The sequence below is a fragment of the Equus przewalskii genome, chromosome 8, assembly GCF_037783145.1.
Source record: "Equus przewalskii isolate Varuska chromosome 8, EquPr2, whole genome shotgun sequence".
NCBI lineage: Eukaryota > Metazoa > Chordata > Mammalia > Perissodactyla > Equidae > Equus > Equus przewalskii.
This window is the reverse complement of record NC_091838.1, coordinates 57,844,460-57,860,559: the sequence shown is the minus strand read 5'-3', so window position 1 is coordinate 57,860,559 and position 16,100 is coordinate 57,844,460. Positions and strand designations below refer to the sequence as shown.

General features: G+C 33.3%; 1 protein-coding gene across 7 annotated transcripts in view; it reads left to right on the top strand.

Annotated features, from left to right (window-relative positions):
- The window catches only part of CSMD3 (CUB and Sushi multiple domains 3), a 1,172,992-nt gene extending 1,159,246 nt beyond the window's left edge, over nt 1-13,746 (top strand). For all 7 annotated transcript variants that reach the window (XM_070630871.1, XM_070630869.1, XM_070630875.1 and 4 more), the window contains 5 exons: nt 910-1,068; nt 3,935-4,047; nt 6,667-6,754; nt 8,826-8,961; nt 12,621-13,746. In XM_070630871.1, the coding sequence (XP_070486972.1) occupies nt 910-1,068; nt 3,935-4,047; nt 6,667-6,754; nt 8,826-8,961; nt 12,621-12,780 (656 nt within the window). In that variant the 3' untranslated portion in view covers nt 12,781-13,746. The remainder of the gene's footprint in view (nt 1-909; nt 1,069-3,934; nt 4,048-6,666; nt 6,755-8,825; nt 8,962-12,620) is intronic.
- Nucleotides 13,747-16,100: the final 2,354 nt, after the last annotated feature.

Sequence of the window (16,100 nt, the reverse complement as noted above, 5' to 3'; positions counted from 1 at the left end):
CATCAGTCACTCACTCACTCAAACAGGCATGGCTCTTTTGCTAACAGCTGATTTCTGGGGAAGTGCTTTATTGTGATATATAGGATTAATGGAAGCTTCTCTCAGCCTCTTCCCAGGATCTGAGTAGACTTTGACATAATTTATATAACTATAAATTACATAACTAATTTATATATACTCTTATTTGGCTATATCTAACATAAAGAGTGTTTCTTCTTCAGATGAAAGTTTTATAACATTAGAATATTCTTTGATTCTACCACAATTCAGCTCTCTCCCATGAGAGTTAGGCAATTGTAGTGGCAATCCTTTTATTTCTAAAAATACCTGTAAACCTCAAAGCTGTCAATATGGTGGAGCCCTGTTCTTGCCCAGGAGCATTGATTATTGGAATCACTGAACTCGATGTTCTGTAAGGAGGACAAAGGACCATCCTGCCTGACAGTCTCCCAGGGCTGTTCTGCAAGAGGGGTTTTGACTCTGCGCCCTTTCTCCCGTAAACCTGTTCCCATGGCTGTGAGAAAAGCAGGCCTCTTGGGGCTTGGGTAGAGACTGACTTGACTCAGCAAAATCACTTTACTTTCTTTCTGAAAGAAAGAGATTATTAAAGGAGGTGAAATATAAGTAAACGATGTTTATTTGTGTTCTAAATATAAATCTCATGTCTTTAGTTGGTGATGTTCTCTCTTATTGATGACACGTACAAATCTAGGTTATTATGATTTTGGTTTATTCTAAAAAAATTGAAACACTTTATGTGAAGAATTCATTTTATAATACACATTTCACATTATTGTGTATTTAGCAAAATATTATTCAATAAACTAATGTTCATTAATCTACTATTTAACACTTATGTTTACAGGGCACCAGAAAATTAATATGTGTATTTATTTAATCTATTCACAGTTCCTGATGATGTGTTTGCCCAAAATTATATATGGAAAGGCTCTTACAATTTTAAGGGAAAGAAACAACCCATGACCTTGACAGTTACAAGTTTCAATGCTTCTACTGGGAGAGTCAATGCAACACTCAGCAATAGCAACATGGAACTGCTGCTTTCAGGTATCACATTAAAGAACAGCAAACAATGCCTTTGTGCTTTCATTTCCATCATTTCATCATTTTATTAGTGATTTTTATGCTGTGAAATGTTTGTTACATTTTTTTGATGACATTCATAGTTCATCCAGAAACAAGGCTTTTTTGTATTGATGCATGAATATTACTATATAAATTACTACATAAATACTCTGTGATTCTGAAATAAGCTCCCACAAGAATATTTTTATGTAGCTAGAAGGAGTCATCATGAAATAGAACAGAACTTTTCAGTATAACTAAATCTTTATTCTCATAACACCAAAGAGGCTGGATCAGTGATATGCAAGCTATTTTGTGGTCACAAAATGATTTCTTCAAATGAGAATATTTGGATTGATACCATAATTTAAGACAGAAAAGCTGCAGCTACACATACTTGAAACAGTCATAAAGAACCCAGAGCCCTAACACCTGCTCAGCCCTCTCAAATTTCTGTTTCCTCTATCTAGTGCACAGTTCCCTCCTTATCTTCGATTGCTCTGGTTTTTCTGACATTCAGATGTTTTCTCAAATGTCTTCTCGTCAACAGTACACAGTGCCATGACCCTGTCTAAAGTAACCTTCACATTGTAAACAGAATCAGACACACTCTTAGTCTTAGGCAGTCTTATCCTGTTTCATTATCTTTTTTTCACTATTTGAAATTATAGTACAGTATAGCATAACATAGTATAGTATTACATGACATTACATGACCTTATTTATTTGTCTACACTCCAAGAGAATAAGCTTGAAGAGTACCAATCTTTGACTTCCAGTTCATTACTATATCACAGAGGTCAGAAAAGCATCTGAAACAAGATAGGCCTCAATGAATATTATCAAATTAATGAATTTAAATTATTACTCTCATTGTTAAAAATATTTTTGAAAAACTGATATTGTTAATATGAAATGTATGTATTTTTAAATTTCTTGGCTGGCTATGTATATATCCTACATAATTATTAATAATGAAATCATTTGTGGTATAAATAAAATGGAAAATAAAATTATTGATTTTGTAAATTTTAGAACAAATAAGCATCATTTTATATTATAGAATGATCCTTCATTAAACCCAAAGTAAAAGTATTAGAAGTTAATATGTATTATATTTTTAAAAATATATGCACTTATATGTTATAAATTGAAACAAGCCGTACAGACCTTCCTCGACTTACCAGGGTTATGTCCTGATAAACCCACTGTGAGTTGAAAATATGTTAAGTCAGAAATGCGTTTAATACACCTAACCTACCGAACATCAGAGCTTAGCCTAGCCTACCTTAAACATGCTCAGAACACTTACATCAGCCTACAGTTGGGCAAAATCATCTTAACACAAAGCCTATTTTATAATAAAGTGTTGAATATCTGATTGATTTATTTAATATTGTACTGAAAGTGAAAAACAAAATGGCTGTATGGGTCAGAATCATTGTAATTGTACGAGTTGTTTATCCTTGTAGTCACATGGCTGACTGGGAGCTGCCACTGCCCAGCATCACGAGAGAGTATCCTTCTGCATATTGCTAGCCAGGAAAAAGATCAAAATTCAAAATTCCAAGTACAGTTTCTGCTGAATGTGTATATTTATATTGCACTGTTGTAGAGTCAAAAAATCGTAAGTCAAGCCATCAGGGACCAACTGTATATGAATGAGAGAAATGCATTTAAATGATGACTACTGATTTATTTAACTTTGAAACATAAATGATTTTTTCTTTATTTTTCTGTAAAAGAGCACAAAATAAATATATATTTAATCTAGAAAAATTTCAAAACAAATTCCTAAAAATATTAAAAAACCTCATAAATTTAATTTGCTATCACTATCTCCATATAAATCAGTTGTAATATTTCCCCAGCAATTTTATTTGTGATTACTTTTACGTCTTTTCCCTATTAATCGTAATTTACGTTAGATCAAGATCTATCTACCATTATCTTTGTATTCCTGGCATATTCTTGATAGTTTATTACATAGGAGAAATATTAAGTGAGTGAATGAAATTTCAACTACCAGTTAATCACAAAATTTTTACTTAGAACCTTATTTTCTATTATTCCCCTAAACAGATTTACATTTCAGCTTATTTCTACTCTTGTAATACTCACTGTTTAAGGAAAAAAAATCATTGTATATATTTTGGCTTCTCTCCTTTATGCCATTACCTATATTTACCTTCTTGAACTAAAAATCGTTCTTGATTTTTGAGACTCAGCTCAAAAGCTCTTTTTCTGAATAGGCACTTCCTGATCACTCCAGTGTGAAATGATCCTTCTCCTTTCTGGCCTTTTCTTTATCACATTATCTCACATGTTTTAGCTAGTTGTGTACCTGACATGTTTCTTACTTCATTGGAAATGCTTTTAAGCATCCTATCTTACAGGAACAACATATATTTATCTTTGTGGCTCCAGTAGCACCTAGAATACTGTCTTTCACAGATTTGTCACCCAACTCATTATTAACAAAAATTATCAGGAATTTTAACATTTGATTCATTTCCTTAAAGATTTTAAATCTGATTGGGAGGAGAAATCACTTTGTTTGCAATATCATGGAATGACTTATTAAGAACAGTAATATTTAATCTTAATAGCATAGGTAATTTAAATCTCACAAGATTTAAATTGAAAATTTCAGCTGAAAGAGAGATCAATGTATATATATTACATGATTTGTGAAAAGCATTGTGGGTAAAGCTGGCCTTGACTCGGGCTTATTTTATTTCTTTTCCTATCATATATATTACATGATATATTTAAGGAGTTATAGATAATAAAATGAAGTATAACTATTTGCAAAATTAGTAGACTAAAATGTCTTTACGCTTTACAGGGGTATATAAAAGCCAGGAAGCTCGCCTAATGTTACACATCTATCTCATCAAAGTACCAACTCATGCTTCTGTGAAGAAAATGAAGGAGGAAAATTGGGCCATGGATGGCTTTGTAAGTTTAATGCTTTGAAAGTCTGCTGCTGATTTTAATAACAAATTTGTGCTTAGTTTGTCATTAAAATTCCAGAAAAAGGTTATTTTCTAAATTTAGCTAGTTATGAACACACACATATAAAATAGCAAAATTGCTATTATGGGTAAATTATTCTAAAGAAAAGATGCAGTATAAATATTTAGTAATCTAGAGTGTCAGACCTAGGGTTATTGGATTCTGGTGGGCTTTGCTTATTTTTATGGTACTTCTGTATTGGTTGGAGGCATAGAGTTTTTCATTAGTTTCATCAAATGTATTTTGTCTACAGTCAGGACTAGATAAATAAATCTGGATAAAATATAATTCCATCTTTGTCTGGAACCACTATTTAAGACATATGCAACGTATTAACAAAATTCAACAGAAAAATTAGGTATGCCCATTAAATTTAAACACAGATTCAGGATATTTTATAAAGTTGTCTGTGAAGAGAAAGTTATGTGAGCTGCTTCCTATGGGGATATAGTTATAATAGCTTCATCTTGGAGTCACTCTGTCCTATTCAGTCACTCCTGTGAATGGAGTTTCTAAATTGGCAGTTGGAAGCAACAAGTCTCATATTCACATATGGCCCAGGAGTCTTTGCTAAAACATGAGCATGAGAGTTTTGACTTTGTCCTCTCCAGTAACAAGCCTTCTTTTACAATAAAGAGCTAGCAGGAAAGAAGATAGCAGGTCATAGGCTTCGGTAAGTTTGATTCCCAAGGAAAAAATGTCCATCCTGTTTCCCTATCTGTACCGTCGTTCATGGAGTTGAGAACTAACTCATGTCTTCAATGCACTCAGATTGTTTCGTTGTATTATTTCATCTAGGAAACACATACAATGAATTCATTTATTTAAATATTAGAGCTTGAGCTATTCTTTTTAAAAGCATTTCGTTTTTTAAAATGGCCATGCCCAGAGAGTGATTTGTGATAATAAGGAATAAATCACTTGTGAAATATCAGACTTCTGTGGATGGTTTGGTATGATATTTTGCTTTGTAGGGTGGGGATTCAGGTTTTTTACAGCTTTTACGATAACGTGCATGACTTAGATAGCTAATTGTAACTAATCAGAACAAACTTCAGAGTAAATTTACATTACTAGTTTCCAGGAATGCTGAAATGTGTCAATTCCTATTTTATCTATGAGCTCAAATGACACTATGCATGTAAAGTATTTTTAAATATAAGATTTTATACACTTGCAAGGTGCGTGTAATAGTCAGCACTTACAGTATTAGATATAGCCACAAAATCTCAAGGTCAAACAAGTATTTGTTCCTTCTCATGTGTACAAGTTTAGTTGAGGGAGCTGCACTTGAAGCTGTGGTAGGAAGCTCAGGTCTGCTCCATGTGTCTCATTTTGGAGCCTAGGCTGAAGGAACAGCAGCACCTGGAGCATATTCTTTCTTGTCAGAGGTCAGAAGCACTGAAGGGCACGGTAGAAACATGTTCCCCCCTCTTTTTTTAAAAAAAACAGCTCTCTTAAAATATAATTCATATACCCTGCAATTTACCTATTTAAAGTATATAATCCAGTGTGGTTTTTAATATATTTACAGATATGTGTAACCATCGCCACAGTTGATTTTAGAATATTTTCATCACCTCAAAAAGGAATTCCATATCATTTAGCTATCTCCCCCACCAACCAGCCCTCATCCCCACCCTAGCTCTAAGCAACCTCTAATCTCTTTTCTGTCTCTATAGATTTCCCTGTTCGGGACTTTCATTTTTATGGAGGCATATAATATGTGGCATATAATATGTGGCTTCTTTCAGGGAAACATGCTTCTTAAGACCTAGGCTTACTGACCCATTGTCAATTCCACCCACATTCCATTGGCAAAAGCAAGTCACAGGACCAAACACAACTTAGTGAGATGGAAAGTATACTCTTCCCATGAAGGTTGGTGGGAGAGGGAAGAAGGCATGTATGTATATGTTGAACAGTGATCTAATCTACAAAGTACAGTATAACCATATTTATTTTTTTTCCCTCAGGAATATTAGCCTTGAGATAACATCTATTGTCAACCCTCCTCTTTTTTTGGTTGGGGAAGATTAGCCCTGAGCTAACATCTGTGCCAGTTGGCCTCCACTGTGGAGGGATGTGGGATCCCTCCACAGTATGGCTAATGAGTGGTGTAGGTCCACACCCAGGATCTGAACCTGTGAACCAAGGCCGCTGAAGTGGAGTTCACCAGACTTAACCACTACACCATAGGGCCAGCCCCCATGTTTTAATTTTTAACTGACTATTTGCCTCATTCTGATTCATCATATCATTGCCCTTTTTTTGACAATAGGTTTCTTAGCCTAAAAGAAATCTATATATCTATATCATTATATTAATAACAAACCCCATTTTTTTCTAGTGTTGTAATTATTTAAAAATGAAAATTGTGATTTTCTTTGCTTTTAATGATGGCAGATTTGCACGATGTGCTGTGTTTTACATAGGAGAAAGCTCTACATGGAGGAATTCTGCATCATATTAATTTCAGGATAAAACTGAAGATTTATTGAGGGTGGGAAAACATAGCTGTGACCAGTCTTCAGATTTAATCAAATGTATAAATATTTTTAGGTCTCTGCTGAGCCTGATGGAGCTACTTATGTATTTCAAGGATTTATTCAGGGCAAAGATTATGGGCAGTTTGGACTACAAAGACTGGGTAATGTATACATTTTCATTCTCATGTAGTTCCTTTATTACTCTAGACATCATAAGAAAGTAGAGTAGATTCTGTACATTAGGTACACTTGTTACATTTTGAAGTTTTCTTTGTCAAGAATATACATTGATACATTTGATAGCCTTTTAAATAATCACATTCTGCAAAATATTGATTCTCCATGTATCAACTCTGTACGATGTTTAGTTTTTCATCAAATTTCTAATAAACATGACAAAATGTCTTGCCCTTAAGCAAGTAAAAAGGAGAAAAAGTGATAGAGATATAAAAGAAAATATTTAACTGTAAATTATTTTATCTTATCTCATGAGAACTGTAATACTTCTCTTCAGTTTGAATATTGTTGCAATTTTCTTACTCCTTCAAAAATGTAGTGGCGCTTTGAGAAACTCATAGGGTCTAGAAAGGGAAAATAGCTTTGAGGAATGGGGGGGAATGGGACCCTTCTTGGGGCTTTGTGCTCTTCACCTATGTAAATTTTCTGTGGTGGGAGGCACAGGGTTTTGTCATTCTGATTTCCCACTCTTCTAAAATGTGCATAAACCTTATCTTGCTTGAATGTATTTATTAACATAGCTTTTGGTGTATAATTTTCCTAAGGTATAGTGTTTCCCATTATTATATTGTGGTATTGATACTTAAAGAATAAATTTAGACTCTAAAAACTACTGTTTGACATTTACCTTAACAATTCCATTACTTTGAACTTTTATATAAATATTTTGAGTCTCTGGAAAAATCAAGTAAAGAATAAGGTACTAACTTTTTTTAACCTGGCATAAGGTGTGACTGAGTTGAATATAACTATTTATCAAAAAGGGAAACTAGCTTTCTCTAAATGAACAATAATAATAAGATATCATTTGGGATAATGTCTTGCCTAAAATTGTGTTAGTTTTAAAAACAGGGTAAAACATTCATTAACACAGTCATGTAATTGAGTGCAAGATGCGTCCACATAATATTCCCCAAAACATCTCAAACACTACATGTCTAAAGCAGAACCTATAAAACCAGAGAGATTTCTTTTTGGAAAAGAACTATTAATTATTTTGTATTCCCCCATCTCTGTGCCAACAAGTTGACAAACCTGATTTTTCTCATTTCCTAACTGTGCTAATGGCATAGTCATTTACTCAGCCCCAAGAAGAACGCTTCTAATCCTATGCCTTCTTACTTCTTTCATTCACACAAACAAGTTCTGTTGATTTTAACTACAAAATATTTCCTAATTCTGTCTCTTCATCCTCTTCCTAATGCTCTAGTTCAAACCTTAATTTCCTGTTTTATCTGGGTTGTTGCTACAACCTTCACACTACTCTTGCTTCCAGTCTGGACTCCCTCGAGTCCATCCTACTCTAGTCACTGTTCTAAATCGTGTATCTTATCACTAGGCCTTTTATTTCTAAACACCTTCATTTGTCCCTCACTTCAGGTATGTAGTAAGTTTGAGCTTTTAGAAGGATATTTATGCCTTTTCAGAGTATAGCCATAGTTTATCATTTTCTCCTCCTACTTCTACCACACATCTTCTCCACACAAACACAACTAATGCTTGTCACATCCTGTAACTATGCCACTCAGGTTCCCATTTCTAGGTTTATGATGGTCCTACTTCCTCTCCCATTCATTATTCTACTGATTCTTCAAGGCCATATTGCATATCCTCCAGAAAACATTCTTTCATGGCACCAGAGAAAATTACTCCTTTTCTCCCTAAAGTATGTCGATCATTAATTTGTGCTTATGTATATACTTATTTGAGCCTCTGTATTCTTCCCACAATTATATAAACTTTTCAGTTCAGAGATTCTACTTATTCTTTATTCTGTATCCTTCCCTTGAAAAATATGTTATACATAGTAGGCATTGTGCAAAATTATGTGGAAATGAGTTGAAGGAGTTTCATGAATTATTTTTGTTTACTATGTACATTTACAAGTAGATATCTTGAGAAAAGAAGAAGTTAATTGGTTCATAAAAATAAAAATCAATTATGATAAAATAGAGTTGATTTTGTAATTTTATAATTTATTTTTTTATCTTATAGGACTAAATACATCAGAAGGTTCAAATTCTTCAAATCAACCTCATGGTACAAATAGTAGTTCTGTGGCCATTGCTATTCTTGTGCCTTTTTTTGCACTTATATTTGCAGGATTTGGATTTTATCTTTATAAACAAAGGTGAGTTTGTTGATTTTAACAGTAAAATATTTCCCATATCTATATTTCATGTTCTTTTTACTGGTCTAGTTCAAATCCTAATTTCTATTTTTTTCTGAGTTGTTGAAATCTCTGTGCACCAAATAGCCACAGTGTGTCAAACAACCACAGTTGTTGAAAACCTTATATTTCCAGGCTACCCTCCACCACCCCAACATGCACACAATAAAAATTTCTCTGTTAACTTGCACAAGCATTCAACTTAACCCTTTCTCCTTTTGATTGTTAATTTCCTGGTACATAACTAATTTATATAAGTTATTTTTACATTATCCATAATGAGACTTTAGAGATACAAGATCTAGGTTAAGGTTTAAATTGAAGAGGTGACATCCGATGCCAGATTTATTTAGAGAACTAGGAAGAAGCTTGTGTCCCAAACTCTGAGTTCGCATGACAATACTGACCAGTTTTACCCAGGTAGACAGATGGTAAAATCCTTTAATCCTCTTGTTTATCATCTGTTGCTTTTAGAAGATTATGCAATTAATATGTTGTATTTATGATCTATCTAGTATATGACTATACATTTTACTAGTTAGTTGTTGTTCACTATATCCATTACAACATCCTGGTGACGGGCTTTACTATGCAGTTCTCCACTCTCTGCGACCATCTCTTATCAAGAAAAAAATATGTAAGTAACAAGATAATTAAATGAATATTACCTAAATACATTTTTCCCAAAACTGATGTTTTTATTATAAATGTCAGTCTGTAATATCTAAGAGTGATTTGTTTAATAACACATAAATTTGTAACAATTGCATATTAGCAGCTGTTTAGGCTTTGTCAATATCAGACTTTGTTAATGATAAAAATTCTTACTAAGTATATTTATAAAGCAAGCAATGCCAATCTTTTTTTATTACTGTGGTAAAATACACATAACATAAAACCGTTTAAACTAAGTGTATAATTCAGTGGCATTTAGTACATTGACAATGTCATGAAACCATCCTGCTAGTTCCAGAACATTTTCATTACCCAAAAAGGAAACTCTGTACCCATTAAGTAGTCACTCCTCATTCCCACCTCCACCCTAGGCAACTACTAACCTGCTGTCTGTCTATATTGGTTTGCCTATTCTGGATATTTCATATAAATGGAATCATACAAAATGTGACATTTTGTATCTGGCTTCTTAAACTTAACATAATGTTTTCAGTTTTCGTCCATGTTATAGCACGCCTCAGTACTTCATTACTTTATGTGTTTGAATAATATTCCATTGTACGTTTGAATGTCTTCTGTGTGAATATGTCCTTTCATCAGCTGATGAACATCTAGAATTGTTCCTTCCTTTTGGCTATTGTGAATAGTGCTGCTATACACATTTGTGTACCAGTTTTTGTTTGGACACCTGTTTTAATTCTTTGAAGTATATATCCAGGAACGGAATTGCTGGGTTCTGTGGTAATTCTACATTGAACTTACTGTGGAAACACCAAACTGTTTGGCACAGCAGCTGCACCATTTTACATTCCCATCAGCAATGTATGAATGTTCCACATTCTCCACATCTACACCAACACTTGTTATTTTCTGTTTTCTTTTCTTCTTCTTCTTTTTTTTAAATTATAGCTATTCTAGTATGTGTGAAGTGGTATCCCATTGTGGTTTTAGTTTGCATTTCCCTAATTACTAATGACATTGAGCATCTTTTCATGTGCTTTTTGGCCATTTTTCTATTTTCTTTGGAAAAATGCCTATTCAAGTACTTGGTCCATTTTTTTAATTGGGTCATTTGTCTTATTGTTGTTGAGTTATAAGAGTTCTTTATATAATCTGGATACTAGATTCTTATCAGATATATGGTTTGCAAATATTTCTCCCTTTCTATGGGTTGTATTCCCACTGTCTTGGTAATGCTCTTTGATGTACAAAAGTTTTCCATTTTGATGAAGTCCAATTTATCTAGTTTTTCTTGTTTCTTTTGCTTTTAGTGTCATATCTAAGAAGCCATTCCAAATTCAAGGTCATGAAGATTTGCCTGTATGGTTTCTCATAAGGATTTTATAGACTTAGCTCTTATATTTAGAACTTTGATTTATTTCAAATTAATTTTTGTCGATGGTGTAAACTTTTCTAAAGCTCGATGATATTATTTTGCTTAAAGCTGTTGCACAATATTAGCAAAAGGAAATTCCTTTACATCTTCATGATTCGTACCCAATTAGAAGAAAATGATGTTGTTTCTGATTTTTATTGTGAATCTATTTTGAAAAAAGAGAGACAAATAAGACCTATTAGAGTTATGCACCTGGCAAGAGCAAGTTGTAAGCAATATAATTGTATACCTGATGCCATTGAAAGAAACTTAAGATAGCTTTTTTTAAAAAAATTTATTGTCAGGAAAATCACTTAATTTTTAGTGTAGAGAAAATTTCAGAAAATGCATTAGGGATAGTAAAATAATATAATGGAAAATACAGACTACATAGAAATAGTTAAAAATTTGTGGTGTTGGTTGTATACAAAGGTGTTGAGACAGAGATTTATCTTAACATATATCCTTTTTATGAATTAGGTCCCAGAAACAGGTAGGGGCAAGTCTGAATTTGTTCCATTATAAATGTCAGTAGATTATGCAGTGGGATGTGGGAAACTAGAAATAAGCATTCGTTAAAGGTCAGAGAAATAAAGAAAGAAAGCAGGAATTCCAGACCAGCAACTGACACTGCCAGCCTAGCCTCCATATGTTTTGTTAGCTAAAGGCAAATGTTCAGTTATCAGTAACTCTCTGGAAACTGTTTTCATGACTTGAGTATCAGTATAGTCATTTCTTTGAGATTTTGAATTTACTTGCTCTAACATATATCATTTTTAAGCAAATTGAGTATTTATGTTTCTGGGATACTCTAGGCACCCTCTTAAGTTAGGCCTCAGTTGTCTACTCTTCCTGAAATCGTCTTATTAGTGCAGAACCAGCTTCTTCTTGTCCTTTGACTCACATTAAATTTAACCTCCTCAGATATTCTTTTCCCTATTGTATCTCCTAAAGTGGATCCCAGTCATGTCCTGTCATTTCAACCATTTTCTGTTTCACCAAAATAATTCTCATTACCTATTATTCTTGTTTTATTTATTTTTAATTTATTCATTGTTTTCTATTACTACAATATGAGCTGCATGACAGTAATGACTTTGTATGCTTTTTTAAAAAAAATTATCTATCTAATTCCTAGGATCATGCATGGCACATAAGGATGCTCAGTAAATGTTTGATGTATGAATGAATGAATGAATGAATGATTAGCAATGAGATTTAAATTCCTCATCATTATAATAATTTATTTATATTATACATGCTAATTCATAATAATGATTTATTATTTCAAAGAAGATTTGTGAGAATAGCCATATTACTTTTTTATACATGTATTACTCATAAATGGTACTGTATATATGTATTATATGTAAATAATGAAAGTCACCTAGGATTTAACAGTAACAGGTAATTGTTCAAATCTCATGTATTGAGTTTATGACTTCTCAGTTAATACTTTTGAGTTACATTATCCATTAACATTGATAACTCAAATATATTATGTTTGAGCCCTACTCTTATGTTTCTAGAAGAAAGTTAACACATAGCTAATTAATATTCTCGTCAACAGGACTGCACCCAAAACACAGTATACAGGATGCTCAGTTCATGAAAATAACAATGGCCAAGCAGCTTTTGAAAACCCCATGTATGACACCAATGCGAAGTCAGTGGAAGGGAAGGCAGTACGATTCGATCCCAACTTGAACACGGTCTGCACAATGGTATAATGCGGCAATCCTTTGCCTTCTTCAGAAGCTTGGAAATCGACACACAGAACAGTGCACATTTAGTTCACTGCTAAACAAATTAAAGCACACTTTTCAGGACTTGCTGGGTCACCTTTTCCTGAGGAATGGTAGAGAAGAGCGTTTTTTCATAAACTGGACCATAATTCTTCTTCATGTTTACCATGGAGAGTTTTACAGAATTTCGGCTGCACTCTGAGAGTGCTTACTCACAGTTTATTTGCTTTTTTTAAAAAGGAGATTATTCTAAAACATAAACTTATTTGCATATATTGGAGGAGCATCCACTATCAGTATTTCTGTGCTTTATAAACTATATTAGAGGGACTGGGTTTAAAAAAAAAAGATATAGGGTAGAAAATAAGAGCTATACTTACAAGAGTCAATAGATCACTGACTTCTCTTTAACCGTCATGAGCTACATCACACCCACAAGTCTGTAGTTCCCATCACTCTATGGTCTATTCGTTCTTGCTGAGTCATTGTTTTCCTTATTTCCATGGTTATTTCAGACTGAGTCATGCCCTGAAATGTTTATGAGCTAACTTATGCCACAGCAGTGATAAGATTGCCCATTCTGATTTGACTCTTTCTGGTTTTTGTTCTTCAGTATTATACTGCTATTTTTTTTAGACCGCTTGTCATAGCTTCTGCAAATGGCAAGATCATCGTGCTGTCCTCTCGATTTCCCTCATTATGCTGTAACCAATATTATTCAGTGAGCCATGGGATAGTGTTTAAGTCCTTGCTTCAATCTGTTTTGTCACCCAGAAACCACTTTAGCTGGCAAAAATTATCTATAATAATGATGATTTTGCAGTTATCTGAGACACCAAACTTACCATCCTTTACCAAATTTTCCAATGTTTTAAAGACCAAGTAGAACCTGTAAATCTACTGTATTTGGTTTATGATATATCTACTTTTCCTTCCAGTTGAGCCTTCAAATTTATTTAACATTGTTTTGAACTTTTGTCTAACAGTGAGTTGGGATATAAGCTTTTTAAGCTTTTAACTTTTATCTAACAATATGTTAGAAATATATTTTGGAACCGCCCCTAAACATAATGACTTAAAAAATTTACTCTTTCAAATCACCAATATAAATTTGTTTCCTAAAGTTTTGGATTTACAAATTTTCATATATTTTAAAATTTCTGAACTCTTCCTCTTAAGAAGCAGGTTTCACGTGTGACAGGTTTATTTCATTGTCAAATTAGATATGTTTTTGCAAGTTATTGGTGGCTCATTTACAAGTATCACAGTAAGGCTAGCATTTTGATTTAATAGGTCATTGTCTTCCTTTTATAGCATGTTTACTTCATTGAATAAATTACGTACCCAGTGTGAACTCTTTGTTGTCCCTTTCAAATGTGGATAACTCTGTAAACAGTCTAGACTTTTTGTATCTTGAGACAGAGTGCCTAAGAGAAATCATTGCACCCGGGAGCACTACTTGGATCTATCTCTACAACATTTAGTGAATTTCTTGTAAACCACTTTGAGATACATTGTTTTGGAAATTCATACAATTTTCTCAACATTGTACTCTACTGACAGGATGCTGTTTTAAATTTTATGCCATCAGTTATTTATTCTTGTTTATTCAAATGACTGCAATAACAACAATTCATTCATTAATGTTAAGGTTAATACATTTAAGATCTTGTTTAAACAATGTTTCTTCTGCAACTGGCTACTCCTCTTATATTAATGCATACACTTTTGTAAAGAAGTATATTTTTATGAAAAGAACTTTGTAAAAGTATGATGTAAATTTTCAGTGCAATGTAAACAAAATAAAAATGGATAATTGCTTTTGTAAAATGTGTATTCTTTCCAAATTGTCTGCCAGTGTACTGGTTAGTAAAAGAAATGAACAGACCACATTTATTTGGTGTTTTAAAGTTCCAAAACTGCATATCATATATATTTAGTTAGCAACATAGTAATGAAGTATGGGTGTTTTTCTTCTTTATAGTTCCCCAAGTGTGACACTATTTTATAAGTAAGTAGATTTCTGGTAAACATAATAGTATCATAAAAAACTCATCTTAGAATTTTCCTTAAATGTAAATATTTTAATAATACTATCTAAATTTAGATATACCTGATAATTTCTAATACTTCTGTAGCATATTTTCTTAGAGATCCATATGTTTAACGTGCTTCATAGGTATGAACTCAATAAGCTTTTGAATAGCTACATTAAAGTAATACTCAAAAGCAAATCTGTCTTGCCAAAGTGGAACATGTAATGTTTTGTACTCAAGAAAGTTATCAAGCTTCTATAAAGTTTAAATCACAGGTAATTTAGGCTCAATTTTATTAGAAAACTCTTTTTTCACAAAATATAGTCTTTATATTTCCAAACCACAAACATCCTGCTTATTTATAGTCTATCTCTGTTTATTACACTTTTATTGTAGAAGTAAATGCCCATTGATATAATTCTAGTTTCTTTTTTAACTTCGTTAACTGTTAAAAAAGAACAGTTACCTCCCAAAAAAGGTGTTACCTCCATCTTTCTCTCATTTCATGTCTTCCATATTTTCCCTTGTTGTTTCTTTGTCTTTATGTTTAGTCCTCTCTGTGTTTTTTCTTTTTCTACTTTTTAATTTGCTTTTGCTCTTCTGATGCTTTTCTTAATATCCTTTCCTGCTTTATGATGTGGATTAAGGCTGTCCCAGCTAGAGAAGCCCAAGGTGACCTGGCCTACATGCCAAACTATATGACCCAGTGGACTTTTTTTATGGTATGAATTAGGACTGCCCCAGGGAGAGAAGCCCAGGGCATCCTCACCTACATGCCGATCTATATGGCCAGATTCGTATCTAAAGTTATATGACCACACAATAACCAGACCCCATCTGCACTGAAATCATTTAATGACATTTTACATCATATTTCTTTTTTCCAGTAAAAATAAGTCATGTACCCATGCCTTATAAATTTAGCCCTAACCCTCAACTCAGGGCAGCAGCAGGAGCTCTGACTGCCCATGGGTCCTGTCCCCATGCCTACAGCTCTTCACTGCCCATGGGTCTTGTCCCCAAGCAGCAGAAGCTCTGACTGCCCATGGGTCCTGTCCTCATGCTACTCCACACTATTCTCTAAATAAAAGAGCACCACTGCCAGACCTTGAGGGTCCAAGAAATCTTTCTTTCGACTCCTCGGCTCACCAACCCCGCATCACTTTACATGTCCTCTCCTTTAAATCCTTATATTATTTTTCATACTTTTCTAGGCTCTTTATCCTTAACCCTCTCAAAAGTTAGCAGAAATTTTAGTGGAAGCAATTT